The following is a 15456-nucleotide window of genomic DNA, read 5'->3' on the forward strand; positions in this document are numbered from 1 at the left end:
TAAAATGGTCGCCAGGCGGTAATATTGGATCGTATCACAAAATAAATTGACGTGCATGTATATGCCATAGTATTTGTCTGTGTACAAACACTGAATGAAAAAATGTGACAAGGATAATTAGTTTCTTAGCTTGTTGAAGATTGTAAACAGACCTTGACTCTCTGTCAGAAAGACACCATGCAATTTTGCCCTATTTCATTGACCTGCCTGGTGTGATAATACTTCAGCATTGAGAAGCACATTGACCCACCTGCCAACTGGTGTGACAAAACTTCAGCATCAAGTAATATATTGACTTAATTAGCGTGACAATACTTCCGCATTAAGTAATATATTGACCAACCTGGTGTGACAATAATTCAGCATTGAGTAACACATTGACCTACCTGGCGTGACAATACTTCAGCATTGAGTAATATATTGACCTACCTGACGTGACAATACTTCAGCATTGAGTAACATATTGACAGACATGCTATTGGTAGCAATGCTTTCATCATAACTTGTTCTTCTTGTACTGATGCGATCTCTTTCATTTTGAACAGCTGTAATATACAAAATAGTGATATTAGGTATCTCAACAACTCTCAATATTCATGGACACAATGCTCATCTAAGGAATGCTACATATCTTATTTTATATTTTATTTTATTAAACCTCATTTAACGAGGGTAGCCCAGGAAGCTACTGTTACTGCAACATACCAATCATTGTATCCTTACTATTTGGTTGAACGTTTCACTCTTTATTTTTGACTTAAAGAGTTTAAACATCAAGCAGAGAGATCATCTGACACTTCTTTTCAGTAATGGCATCAAATTTATTTAAACAAGGACATTTAGTGAAAACCATTCAAGTACAAACCTAGGATTTAGTGAAAACCATCCAACTACAACTAAGACATTAAGTGAAAAATCTTCCAAGTACAAACTAAGACATTAAGTGAAAACCATCCAAGTACAAACTAAGACATTAAGTGAAAACCATCCAAGTACAAACTAAGACATTAAGTGAAAACCATCCAAGTACAAACAAAGACATTAAGTGAAAACCATCCAAGTACAAACTAAGACATTAAGTGAAAAACCGTCCAAGTACAAACTAAGACATTAAGTGAAAACCTTCCAAGTACTAAGTAGGACATTAAGTGAAAACCATCCAAGAACAAACTAAGACATTAAGTGAAAACCTTCCAAGTACAAACTAAGACATATATTAAGTGAAAAACCGTCCAAGTACAAACTAAGACATTAAGTGAAAACCTTCCAAGTACAAACTAAGACAAGTACAAACTAAGACATTAAGTGAAAACCATCCAAGTACAAACTAAGACATTAAGTGAAAACCATCCAAGTACAAACTAAGACATTAAGTGAAAACCATCCAAGTACAAACTAAGACATTAAGTGAAAACCTTCCAAGTACTAAGTAGGACATTAAGTGAAAACCATCCAAGAACAAACTAAGACATTAAGTGAAAACCATCCAAGTACAAACTAAGACATTAAGTGAAAACCATCCAAGAACAAACTAAGACATTAAGTGAAAACCATCCAAGTACAAACTAAGACATTAAGTGAAAACCATCCAAGTACAAACTAAGACATTAAGTGAAAACCTTCCAAGTACAAACTAAGACATTAAGTGAAAACCATCCAAGAACAACTAAGACATTAAGTGAAAACCATCCAAGTACTAAGTAGGACATTAAGTGAAAACCATCCAAGAACAAACTAAGACATTAAGTGAAAACCATCCAAGTACAAACTAAGACATTAAGTGAAAAACCATCAAGTACAAACTAAGACATTGAGTGAAAACCTTCCAAGTACTAAGTAGGACATTAAGTGAAAACCATCCAAGTACAAACTAAGACATTAAGTGAAAACCATCCAAGTACAAAGTAGGACATTAAGTGAAAACCATCCAAGAACAAACTAAGACATTAAGTGAAAACCATCCAAGTACAAACTAAGACATTAAGTGAAAACCATCCAAGTACAAACTAAGACATTAAGTGAAAACCATCCAAGTACAAACTAAGACATTGAGTGAAAACCTTCCAAGTACTAAGTAGTCCTGTTTCATAAGTCAGGTCCATGACATATGTACCAACATCAGTGATTGGTTCATCTGCTAATTTAAGGTCCATTTGCGTTACGCTGATTGGTGGGACCTCATGCGTTAGGTCTTATTACTATGTATTATTCAGTTTACAGCTCCCTGATTGGTTAATTTGTAGGTCCGGTCCTCCAGTGTTCACTGCCTCATTATGCAATGTCCCACGTGCTTCCTGGCTACCGCTGAAGTAATACGTTATTCGTGATGTTCACGGATCGGCCGAAAGTTACAACGAAAAATGCCCGACAAACCTTCATGCGTTAAATTTCCATGTTTTTACTTATCCCTGTCCCTTTATGCATTACAGGCATGTTGGCTCGTTGTTTTCCAATTGTTGGTTACGTACAAAGTTCACGCTTTTCATTTTCATTTTGATTTGACGGTGGCATTGGCCGCATCGACAACAGTGAGGCCTGTGAATGACAAGAGGAAACAATAGAGCTTCAAGGCATTACGTAACAAAAATTACGTCACGGTTTCAGGCGTCAGTAGCTCATTTCAACCAACTACCACAGGGAAAAGGACAAAATTTCTCCTGGCAATATTTAATTCATGTATAATTCACAGTATCACATAAAATGCCATGAATAGTGAAGGAACTCTCGAACAAGGTCAAATCTAACTAGATATTTTGACAAATACTCGGCATGAGTACCTTTCTTATACTGGGATCGAGCTGCGACCACGTGCAGGCGTCATCAAAAAGTACATGGGACATTGCATAATGAGGCATTGAACGCTGGAGGACCGGACCTACACATTAACCAATCAGGAAGCTGTAAATTGAATAATACATAATAATGAGACTTAACACATGGTGTCCCTCCAATGACTGTTCCGAAAGTGGACCTTAGAGAAGCGGATTAACCAATGAGAGCATGCAGTACATGTGTGTAGGACATGTAATGTAGGTCATTTTGAAACAGGACTAGTAGGACATTAAGTGAAAACCATCCAAGAACAAACTAAGACATTAAGTGAAAACCTTCCAAGTACAAACTAAGACATTAAGTGAAAAACCGTCCAAGTACAAACTAAGACATTAAGTGAAAAACCATCCAAGTACAAACTAGACATTAAGTGAAAACCATTCAAGTACAAACTAAGACATTAAGTGAAAACCATCCAAGTACAAACTAAGACATTAAGTGAAAACCTTCCAAGTACTAAGTAGGACATTAAGTGAAAACCATCCAAGAACAAACTAAGACATTAAGTGAAAACCTTCCAAGTACAAACTAAGACATTAAGTGAAAACCATCCAAGTACAAACTAAGACATTAAGTGAAAACCATTCAAGTACAAACTAAGACATTAAGTGAAAACCATCCAAGTACAAACTAAGACATTAAGTGAAAACCTTCCAAGTACAAACTAAGACATTAAGTGAAAAACCGTCCAAGTACAAACTAAGACATTAAGTGAAAACCATCCAAGTACAAACTAAGACATTAAGTGAAAACCATCCAAGTACAAACTAAGACATTAAGTGAAAACCATCCAAGTACAAACTAAGACATTAAGTGAAAACCTTCCAAGTACTAAGTAGGACATTAAGTGAAAACCATCCAAGAACAAACTAAGACATTAAGTGAAAACCTTCCAAGTACAAACTAAGACATTAAGTGAAAAACCGTCCAAGTACAAACTAAGACATTAAGTGAAAACCATCCCAGTACAAACTAAGACATTAAGTGAAAACCACTCAAGTACAAACAAAGATATTCAAGTACAAACAAAGATATTTCCCCTCTACATTGAATCATCTCCTATTCATTGATTAACTTCCAAAGCATCTGAAGCATTAACATAACTTGTCCACAACTTACCATCATGCTATTTAATTTTACAAAGAAAATAGCATTTTTGCCAATAGCTCACAACAATCAACTGGAGATTAATGGGTATTCTTTCAAGTTTTACAAACAATAAGATTTGTAATAAGTAATTACTTATTTATCAAAACACAGCTAGTGGCTACCATTTGCTACTGGAATCAACAAATACAATTTTTAGTTGAGAACTACCAATTATTAATTCAGCATGTTTCACAAACCATTGTACAAGTTATTGCAGAATTATGCAGATTCATATTTTTACACTATTGTACACCTTATTGCACACATTCATGCTGATTAGCAGCAAAGAGTATGAGTCATCACCAATTTTAATAGAGTACCATACATTCACTGTGCTATGACTGCACCAACAGATAGAGTTCAGATTTTTGTACTCCCATATGAAAGGAAGTGATGTGCAGATGAGTTACCTATGTTTGAATATAAACATATATATCTTCAAACTCTGTTCACTTTCTACAAACTAAAACTTCAAGGCAGCCAATTGATTCATACAATTGATGAAAGATTTGTCAAACTATTCTATTGGTGTATTGGCCAGACAAGCCTAAATACATGCAGCCGTGGTGGCACAAAGCCTACAAATATATAGAATTAAAATAGGTGCGTGGTTTTTTTATTTCTATGATTTGAAAATAATCTGTAGAAGGAGGCATATATTAAATTTCAAAATATCAAACAAGCAGTTTGTGAGATTTTGACCTTAACAATCGCCCATATTTCATCATGATTTGAGTAAATATGCAGAATGAAAGGGGAGCCAGGAACTTTACACATAATGTGAGGGGAGCCAGGGACTTAACACATAATGAAAGGGGAGCCAGGAACTTTACACATAATGTGAGGGGAGCCAGGGACTTAACACATAAACTTTAAAACAATTAGACATGCCATAAAATTTGTCACTAACATGATAATTTATGGTACTTTCAACTGAAAAAGTAAATATTTAAAATGGGCAAACACATGTATCACTTATTTAATCAAAATTATGACAGAATGCAATTAAATCTCTTAATTAAATTTCAATGCACAGGGAGGCATAGTAGTTTCAAAGATGAAAATAACAACAATCACAGTGTATCCTAAAACTATAAGCTATGAATATACCTAAGATCACAACATGGCATCTGTAAACTACATATCAAGCAACTCAAGCAACCTATGCCACAGAAAGTTTTTTTAAGGAATTGACACAAATTATCTTCAAAAATCCAGTATCAATAATTCCAATTTTCCCTTTTCAATAGTTTGTTTGATTATTTGTTACACTGGAAGTAGGCTTGGATAAACTCATCTTACAACACTGAAGGCATCGACAATCCAACTAATGATGCATGCAGCCATCCTTATGCAATTTTTTACAGGGAAAGAATACAGCTTTATTTCCTGTGTTTTTTGGTTAGAGTCAGTTCCCTGGTAAGTTTTATCAGAGTTCCTCACAGAATACCAGTGTGATAGGACAACAGAAGTGTTACCCATAGTTTCCACACCATTTACCAATCTTGCCAAACTGTAACACAGGCACTGATTTCCATCCATAATATCAAAGCCAGAACATGAACAGAAATGACAGACAAATACTGATCCACATAGCAGTATATCCTATATAAACATTTGACAAACAAGAAGTAATTACTGAAAGTAAATATACAGAGTCAGCAGTCATTTCCTTTTAAAGCAACTTTTGGTTTCACTCTCTATAACACCAGTAAACTATGATAAACATTTCAGCCAGGACATTGGACATTGCAAAATGTTTTTTCCAAACCTTCATGTTGTTGAACAAAAGTTGCTATTGGGAATTTTTAATGTATTAGAAACACTCATTTTTATCATTTTTGATATCAGAGATTGCAGCAAACTGCAAAGAGACACAAAATTGTTAGTTGTTAATAATGACATAACGAAATTCTTGGGTATAAAGAGTACAACATATTTTGAAAAACTTCAGCAACTCAAAATTTACTGAGAAAGTTAAATTTGAAATTTTGTTACAGCACATACTAAATACATTCCCTGGCTTTTTGGGAGGTGGAGGGACTGTGCTTGGACACTGAAAACTGTCAATGAATACTAGTTACGCAAACACGATTTTGTCTTTTTCACAGAAAATTTTAAAGTTTTCTCTTTGCATAACGTTCCTATGTAAACTTTTTCACATCCATAGATATGTTCTGACATGAATATGAATGTTCAAAAATCTGTTACAGTGACGGCACCAATGATTTTGACGATGAGATACAGCTGGATATTGATACACTACCGAATTAGGTTTGTCAGTTTGCTCTCAAATTTACCCTTTTAGTGGTCAACTTTTACAACTTTGCGCCAACATCAGACAGACTAAAACAGCAGGTGACGCAGCAAGATGTCTGTAAACTAATTTACTATGTAGTATGTTTATATCTTTACAGCAGCTATCAGTTTCAATGGTGACACACACAGAGACTGGTTGCCAAGTTTTACAAGCAGTTCAAATTCACGGAGAGGTGGTAAAAGAACAACGTTACTGCAAATTTAGACTCAGAGGACAGTGTTCTTTGTAGTTGAATATCAATAAAGTTCATGACTTCAAAAATAATAGAGTGATGTGTAAAATGAACAAACTTTACTTTGGTTATCAACAAATGAATGACACCACATTTCTCAATGAGCTGACATCGGGGCCTACTTCAGTATGAAGTGAACTTGGGGGTTTCAGGCTATTTCGTGAACGTCATGTTTTTCTATATTGACAAGATTGTAGCGACAAGCGATAAAAACATTGCAACATTGTAAGAGTGTTTATCATTTCTAGTTGATCCGACGTTTTTATTAAACACAAAAAAATCTAAAACTAACAACCCAAGGTCTTTGTGTCAGCAACTTTCTAGCCTAAAAAAACTCAGACAACAGTTTTCTATATTGACAAGATTGTAGCGATAAAAACCTTGTAACATTGTAAGAGTGTTTCTCATTTCTAGTTGATCCGACGTTTTCATTTAACAGAAAAAAAATATAAAACTAACAACCCAAGGGCTTTGGGTCAGCAACTTTCTAGTCTAAAAAAACTCAGACAAGTGTTTTGTCGAACGAAGAAATAATTCAAAACTAAAACATTTCTCTTCAACTCAAATCTAACCAAAATCTAAAAGTAGTACAAAATGGATCACACAAAAAAGTAGTAAATTGTGCAATGGGACGTGTACTTATTTAGTTTTATTAGACTAGAAAGTTGCTGACTCAAAGCCCTGACTTCCAGACATTGCTATCGCTACTCAGACGTTCTGATTCTTTCAGATCGATTTATGTTGTTAGTTTTAGATTTTTTTTGAAGTCATGAACTTTATTGATATTCAACTACAAAGAACACTGTCCTCCGAGTCTAAATTTGCAGTAACGTCGTTCTTTTACCACCTCTCCGTGAATTTGAACTGCTTGTAAAACTTGGCAACCAGTCTCTGTGTGTGTCACCATTGAAACTGATAGCTGCTGTAAAGATATAAACATACTACATAGTAAACTAGTTTACAGACATCTTGCTGCGTCACCTGCTGTTTTAGTCTGTCTGATGTTGGCGCAAAGTTGTAAAAGTTGACCACTAAAAGGGTAAATTTGAGAGCAAACTGACAAACCTAATTCGGTAGTGTATCAATATCCGGTAGTGTATCAATATCAGCTGTATCTCATCGTCAAAATCATTGGTGCCATCACTGTAATTCAAGTTGACCTATTTCAAGCAATGTAACATTACTGTTTAGAAAACTGCCAACATCTGCAGTCATGTATATGATGAATCCTGGCAATTCATCACATACCTAAATCATGCAATAACTTCCAATCATAGATATACAAGGCTGGATATTGCCAGCATAGGATTATCATTTACTGCACAAATAATATATAGGTACATTTTACATATCTTAAAGAAAAGAACTTATTTTAAATTTAGGAACATAAATCTTACCTTTGTTAATTCAAGAACAGTCAACTATGATTACACACCCTATACTGCATGTTATAAGTCTAGTTTCACAAAATGTGACGAAAACCCAGTGAACTCTTCCATGACAAATGTAAGGGAAATAAATATACAGAAAAAAGTAAAGACACCTGTACCTTCTTTTTTCATTCCTGCACGGAAGCATTTTTTCAACCGACAATACCGACACTGGTTACGTTTGTCTTTGTCCACAACACACGTGCGATTGAAGCGACATGAGTAGACATGGTTCTTTCTTACACTGCGTCGGAAGAATCCTTTACAGCCATCACAACTAGAAGCACCATAGTGTTTGCCTGTAGCTCTGTCACCACATATTGCACACAGTGAGTTTACTGTGTTACCGTTCATTTCTCCCTCTGGTGAGAATAAAAGTCATGTAAAAATAAAGTTAATGTCACTCACAAAAATAATATTAATGTCATTTATTACTACAAATGTTTGATTTTGATAATTGTTATCAGGGGATACTAAATCAATTAAAACTACTATGAGTAGGAAGCAAAATAATATTCATAGATATCATTACAGCTCCATTGGTGGTAACTTTTATGGTTTTTTGTTATCTTTATTCTGTTTATAAAATACAATTTCCTCTTCTACTCCAAAATCATGTTGAATTATCCAGTGTTCAACTTGCCAACAGCATCTTTGTATAAATATGTCCCCTGATAGCATTGACAACAGAATGACAGTCTTGACTAAAATTAATTCATCAAAAACAACACATTTCATAAACATAAATCATCTTTCCAAGGTCAATATTCTGTATTTCAATAAAGTTTACACGGAACAGAGAAAAAAATTTACAACTTATCAACAGTTGTGTCATTTTTTCTGTTTAACAACTTTTTTGATGTTTCTTGTATAAAAAGACATCTGTTTCTTTCACTGATCTTGAATGAAACTAAAATACCAGAGATCAACTCTGTTAAGTCAATGGCTATTTGCAACTGCTAAAAGGAAATTTCAACATAATAGAATACATAATAGGGTTAAAGAAGTTGCACCATTTTCTGTTTACAACTATAAACACTATACTTTCAAATATAATGTACAGACACAATATCAACTTTGAAAGGTTTGGCAAATCTTGTCACATTACTGTTACTTGCAGATCAAATGATGCAATGGTGTAAAACATTAATCCCTACATCATCCATACATTTATCCTTGAACCTAACAATGGCCTACACTCATAAAATATTAGCGAATGCTAGGCAGCTACCATAGCAACACAGATCAAATAAATCCTCTCAATGGATGCCATCAAGCAATATTAGCTGGACATTCAGTTGTTCTTTCTAATCTATCACTTGACTTATGAAATATTTAGATAGAGGAAATTTCTAATTTAAAGTATGATGACAAGACAGTTATAAATCTGTCACACTAATTCCTACACTTCCTGTGAATCCTCTAGGCAAAACTGTAATTGCCAAAGTCAAATTGCACAAAAATTGGTTTCTGTGAACAACTACTTAAATATTTGTCAGTAGAGTCAAGAACATCATATTTCCAACATACTAATGCTAATTCATAGAGATGTAAAAATTCACTCTTTGATAATCAAACAATTTGATGGAGTACTAATTTTTATCCAAACAGGATTGCTTCATTGACCTAGAATGGCATGGCATGCCACATCAATCTGACAAAATCACTGATTGCCAAAATAGTCAAAGTGTAACTTTTTAACAAATCAATGGATAAACTCCAGGGGTGGTGTCCTTATTGATGTTCAAACTGGAGACTGACACAGTGGTCATGATGAGTTCAAGTGGTAGCTGTGTCAATACAAATACCAACCTGATTTCTTGTAATTTCATTGTTGTTCAGCAAATCAACACTGACTACAAATGCATGTTCATAGTGATTTTCACATATTTTGAACTACAAAATATTTGTACACGAAATTCAGATTTTTTTTCACTTTGACACGGAATGAATATTATGCCCGTTTCACTACATACAGGTCATGTGAAACCATGGAAATATTAAAATTAACCAAGGTTACTGAAGTTTGTTCAGTGATTTCTGTCATTCAGAGATGAGACTGACGTTCAGCATGGCAAGCTAGTATCAATCGTTCTCTGTTGTTTTTGATATGGTTTCCTGTATTTTAGAATGTGTTAATTTTCCATAACTATCAATTTTCCAGTTGTATCCATGGAAAGGTTAATGACTTTTTTGTAGTGGTTGGATATTTTCATTTGTGTAAAAGCCATCATTTGCAAATTCATGTTTTATACGATGGCAATTAATGTATTGTAATATTTAAGTAGCCAGATGTACATTTTTTTGATACATATGAGTAGTAAATGAAAATGTGTTTCAATACATTAAACAATAATATTCATTCTGTGTGTTAAAAACAATACAACAAAAATATATAACAGGAAATAGTGAGATGATAGGCATGTCAGTATCCATTTTAGTGAACATTGAACATTGGCAGAATCAATAATGTTGTTGACAAGACCTACATTAAAAATAAACATGTCATTTATGCATTATTGGCAAAGGCATTTAGTTGTTTGATTGCCCTCCAGATCAATATTATTGTAAAATTAAGTATAGTATGACAGCCAACTTTGGTTTTGTTGTATACCAGCGTTCAATGTTTCTGTGGTTATACCATACAAGAAATTTAGCCAAGTAAATCTGCCTTTAGTAAAATGATTCTGACCTTCAGTCTCAAGGTCAAATGATTCTTTCCTGTGAGACTATGACAAGTTTATCTGGCAAGGAACGCTGAGTTACCAGCTGACTATGCTATACTCATATCTAATAAGGAACACTGGTCGAGTTACCAGGCTGCATTCAATATTCATCACTAAGATTCATTAAATAATAGTTATCCTTTTGTGAATTTATGAATTTTTTAAAAAAATAATAGTCAAAAATACACAATTCAGTATCCTTGTTTATCATTCCTGCATTTTTATCGCGATGATTCAGTTTTTTTTGTTGAAAAGGAAAATACCACATCATAATAAACCTGTATGAGACTGGAGCTACAACACATCAAGAAACAAGTAAAATAATACTTGCAGTTGCAGGTAGATAATGTACCTTGTCATTTCATGTTGATTTGCTGTGCAAAATACATATCGATAAACTGTACTATCTTCTAATTATTGTCTATACTGATGATCTCTGTACCAACAAATGTTGCACTAGAACAGTACTATATGTTCCTGTACCATCAAACACAGTACTAGTCTATGTATTTCAAACGTTGGACGTTTGTGTGTTCTTTCCTCGTGACAAAGTCTGATTTGTGGCAGTTGTTACTGTGGCAAGACAAATGCCATTACACATTGACCGTAGAGTCTAAAATTCAAAAAGTGATCTTTACCGATACCATTTCTGAATCCAAAGACATAGATAGACAAATAAAGACCAATTACCTGTCATGAATGGAGTTATGTCCAGACAGAATCACAGAGGAAAGAATTCACATGGATTCCCTGGTTCAAAATGATATGTGATTTAAATTGTCTTGATCAAATTGATTAATACTTTAATGACATCACTATCTTGCAGCTGACCTGTTTATTTTAATGAGGCTGGCTGATCTATTGAAATTTTACTCTGAATGGTACAAGATACAAAAACAAACTACAGGAAATCTTGGAAATTGTTTGGAAGTATTGACGACAGTGTCTTGAAAGAAATCAAACCGTTAAACAGCTTTGATACCGTGGAATTTCATTTGGTGTGAATTAGGTCAAGCTTTTGAAAAGGTTACACAGGAATTGACTAGATAACTGACCAGTGTTTGCCCTGTACTCACTCAGTTGATATATGCTAATATGTAGAGGATGCTTTGCAAAGCAAACCAAAATCTTCAATACAAACAATTACTAAAGAGTGAGCCATTACAGGTAATAATTGATAACGACAATGCAGAGATAGGTTTGCATCTAGTCTTGGCAACTCTACCATGCACACCTTGTGAATGCACATCTATTTACACAATCTTTTATTGTTAAGCTAGAATGCATCTCATGAACAGATATTTAAACTCTCAAACTTTTACAATTCTTTTCTGATCCACCACTTGTTGGGGCTCAACTTAAAGTCCTTAGTGTAATACAAATCTTCAGTCTTAGTTTTTCGAAAATCAAAACTTTTATTTTTCTCCATAGAGTTAACAAAGGGATGGCCACCATTTTGAATTTCAGATATCAGTAAATCTTACATTATTATACCTCTTGTTCCAACATTTGCAGAATGACCCTTGATTTCTATTCTAGATTTGATGAGAGAAAGTTGAAAGTTTAATTGAGGAAAGTTTGAGCAAAAGTTTAAGTCTTTCACTTCTGAGGCACAAATCACCTTATCTAAGAATGAGTTTGATGCCTATGTGAATCTGCAACTAGCAAGCCAGCAAACCATTCTTTTCATAGACTTAATTTTGATAACACCTGTCTTTGTTGTCACTGTAGTATCTGAAAAAATCCATGTTTGGAATCAAATGATTTGTCATCACTGCAACAATGTCATCAACATATTTTGCTTGCAAACCAAATAGGAGGTCACAGTGGGTACTGCCTCCCTAAAGCAACATTTTTGCATGACAACAGATGTTTCACAGGTAAAATTGTTTCACACACATTTTACAATTTAACCTCATACAATTGATGTAAAATCTATTCATTGTCACAGTTTCAGTTAGAGTCTAGGTTTCAAGTGATACCAATTTAGTGAAAATATTGTAAAAAAGTCTGAATCAATTCTTTTATAGAACAGTTGACATAAACAGGAAACAACAGGGCATGCTGGGTAAGAAAAACGTAAGCATATCAATCAAGTTAAAAGCACACCATATGCTTTGAGTATCTTATCAAATGAATACTGTCTGTTATGTGAGGTTCAAGAGCTCACAATCAACCAATTTGATAAATTGCTAACACAAATCATCATGAACATTTGACACTGTTCATCAGTTGTCATGGTTACTGACACCCTTGAAAATGTGAAAGGACTGATCTACACTGATTTCAGTGTACAAGTTGATCGACACTGATTTCAGTGTACAAATTGATCGACACTGATTTCAGTATTACAATTCAATCTACACAGATTTCAGTGTACAAATTGATCCACACTGATTTCAGTGTACAAATTGATCTACACTGATTTCAGTGTACAAATTGATCGACACTGATTTCAGTATTACAATTCAATCGACACTGATTTCAGTGTACATTTTGATCCACACTGATTTCAGTGTACATTTTGATCTACACTGATTTCAGAATACATTTTCATCTACACTGATTTCATTGTATATTTCATCTACACTGATTTCAGTGTACAATTTGATCTACACTGATTTCAGTGTACAATTTCATCTACACTGATTTAAGTGTATAATTTCATCTACACTGATTTAAGTGTATAATTTCATCTACACTGATTTTAGGGTAGTTTTACTTGAACAGAGAATGCTGGATGTGAAAGGACTACAAATGATTCTTGAATCAAAGCCAAAAATTGTCATTTAATGTAAGAGAAACGACAAAACATGAGAAAGATACACACGGACACAAACAATCATATCCACACAGAGATTTAATATGGGAGGATAAGTTTCTAAGGTAACATCATGTACCAGATAATTTATTTTTCGACAATTTGTGATCACAAATGGTTTATATATGTGTAAATCAATACTATAAAAGAGTCAAGTAATTGTCAGAGAAAATATCTTGCTAATAAAGTACAACAAATATGCATAGCTCTAGATTTAGGACTTGAATTCTTTTCATTCTCTAACATCAATTCTAAAATGAAAACATGTACAGTACCATTTTGTACCAATTAAATTTCTTCCTTCTCATCATAATTACATTTAACATTTGATAATCATCAACATTTGAAATGATCAAGCATCACAATAAATGACAAATTTTTCTGAATTTTTTGAGTTGTCATTTGGAGAAGACTTCAAACTGTTTTGTTATTGAGCTATGGTGAATGGAACACAGAAACCAGAAACATAATGTAAATGAGAACTTTAAGAATATGATGATAGTATACATGTTTCTTCATCGAGTAGATGTGCTATATGACTTTACATAGAGTAGATGTGCTATAAGAAAACCTTACATAGACTGACAACTAGAACTAGTCTACTTGTCAACTAAATATGCCTGTACATGTAAGCATCTCTGTTATCGTGTTTACCTGTGTCAGGTTATCAGAGTCAAATCTAGGCTTTGTGATTTATGACGACACCACACGCTATGCCTAGACCAAAAACACTCATACAAAATTTGCATACTTCTTCCATGTCAGACAAGCCAAGCCAAGCACAGCTTCACATAAAATAACATATCAAATAGTTGAGATAAACGAAATTTCCACTTGAAATTTGAAAGATAAGATACCTGATACTCTGTTAATCAGTAAGTATAGCAAGCCTTGAACTGAGGAATAAAAAATTTGTATTGCGACAAAATTTTCGAACACTGCTTTCATTATTGCCTGTCTGTTTCCTGACATTTTCTGAATATTTCATAAAATAAAACAATTTTAAAACACAGCCGTAATCTGTTTCAATGTCGGAGAGGACATTAGTTGGAAAATAAAACTTAATATCATACTTTCAAAGCATTTTACTCTGCAAAAAACACTGTTTATTCTATGAAATGTAAATGTCTTTGCCTGGAATTTTGACAAGATTACATTGAGGTACATAACAGTACTGGTTTTTGCATGGAATTTAGGACAGTTTTGACATTTTTGTCAACAACAAGGACAAAGTTTTGCCAAATGTTATCAATGGTGATTTGCAGGTTGCATTTTCTCAATCGCAATATCATTTGATGCTAGTATTCCTCCTTAACCCTTTGAGGGCTGACTTTGTGGTTACATACCAGAACTACCCCTATGGGGATTTAGGCCTGAAATGGTTAATAGTCAAGGTGACTGCCCAAGATTTTCTGATTTGTGTGTAGGATTCTCAGTCCTAAACTGAGCCATTTACAAAGTAGCATTTCTCTCCACATTATGAAAGTAACAATGTTTACATTACAAACAGCATTGAAACCAAACGTTAAATCCAGAGTTTCTGCAAAGGTTTGTCAAACAATTCCAAAACATTCTTCTAATGTTCATTATTTTCTCTACTCAAACAATGCTGGCAGATTTTTTTATTTAAAGTTTGATGAAAATCAAAGTAATACTTTCATGGCCCCTGTGAAATCAATAAAGATTATTTCTGGCACTTAACCAGTCCATGGCACCTCAAAAATCAAAAAATGTGTTGTTCGTTCTAACAAAAGAAAGACAAAAATCATCAGCCCTAAAAATTTACATAATAACTATTATAAGTCAAAATAAAATCACTTAGGAACCTATCAATACATCTGAAAGCTACTACACCAGCAGTTCTTAAAAAAAGTTGTTTTGAGAAAATATTTACAAGTTCAAATTTCTTCATCATTTGGACGTATGTAATCAAGTCATCCTAAAAC

General features: G+C 33.7%; 1 protein-coding gene across 4 annotated transcripts in view; it reads right to left on the minus strand.

Moving 5' to 3' along the window:
• Positions 1 to 15456, minus strand: part of LOC139117946 (hepatocyte nuclear factor 4-gamma-like) — a 56690-nt gene that overhangs the window by 14428 nt on the left and 26806 nt on the right. For 2 of the 4 annotated variants that reach the window (XM_070681189.1, XM_070681191.1), the window contains exons 2-3: positions 8083 to 8325; positions 430 to 545 (exon numbers count right to left, since the gene is read on the minus strand). In XM_070681189.1, the coding sequence (XP_070537290.1) occupies positions 430 to 545; positions 8083 to 8325 (359 nt within the window). Of the gene's footprint in view, positions 1 to 429; positions 546 to 8082; positions 8326 to 11041; positions 11195 to 11379; positions 11468 to 15456 lie in introns of those variants that run through there. The other 2 variants (XM_070681190.1, XM_070681192.1) reach the window with 2 other exon arrangements.

The sequence above is a fragment of the Ptychodera flava genome, chromosome 18 (assembly GCF_041260155.1).
Source record: "Ptychodera flava strain L36383 chromosome 18, AS_Pfla_20210202, whole genome shotgun sequence".
NCBI classification, from domain to species: domain Eukaryota; kingdom Metazoa; phylum Hemichordata; class Enteropneusta; family Ptychoderidae; genus Ptychodera; species Ptychodera flava.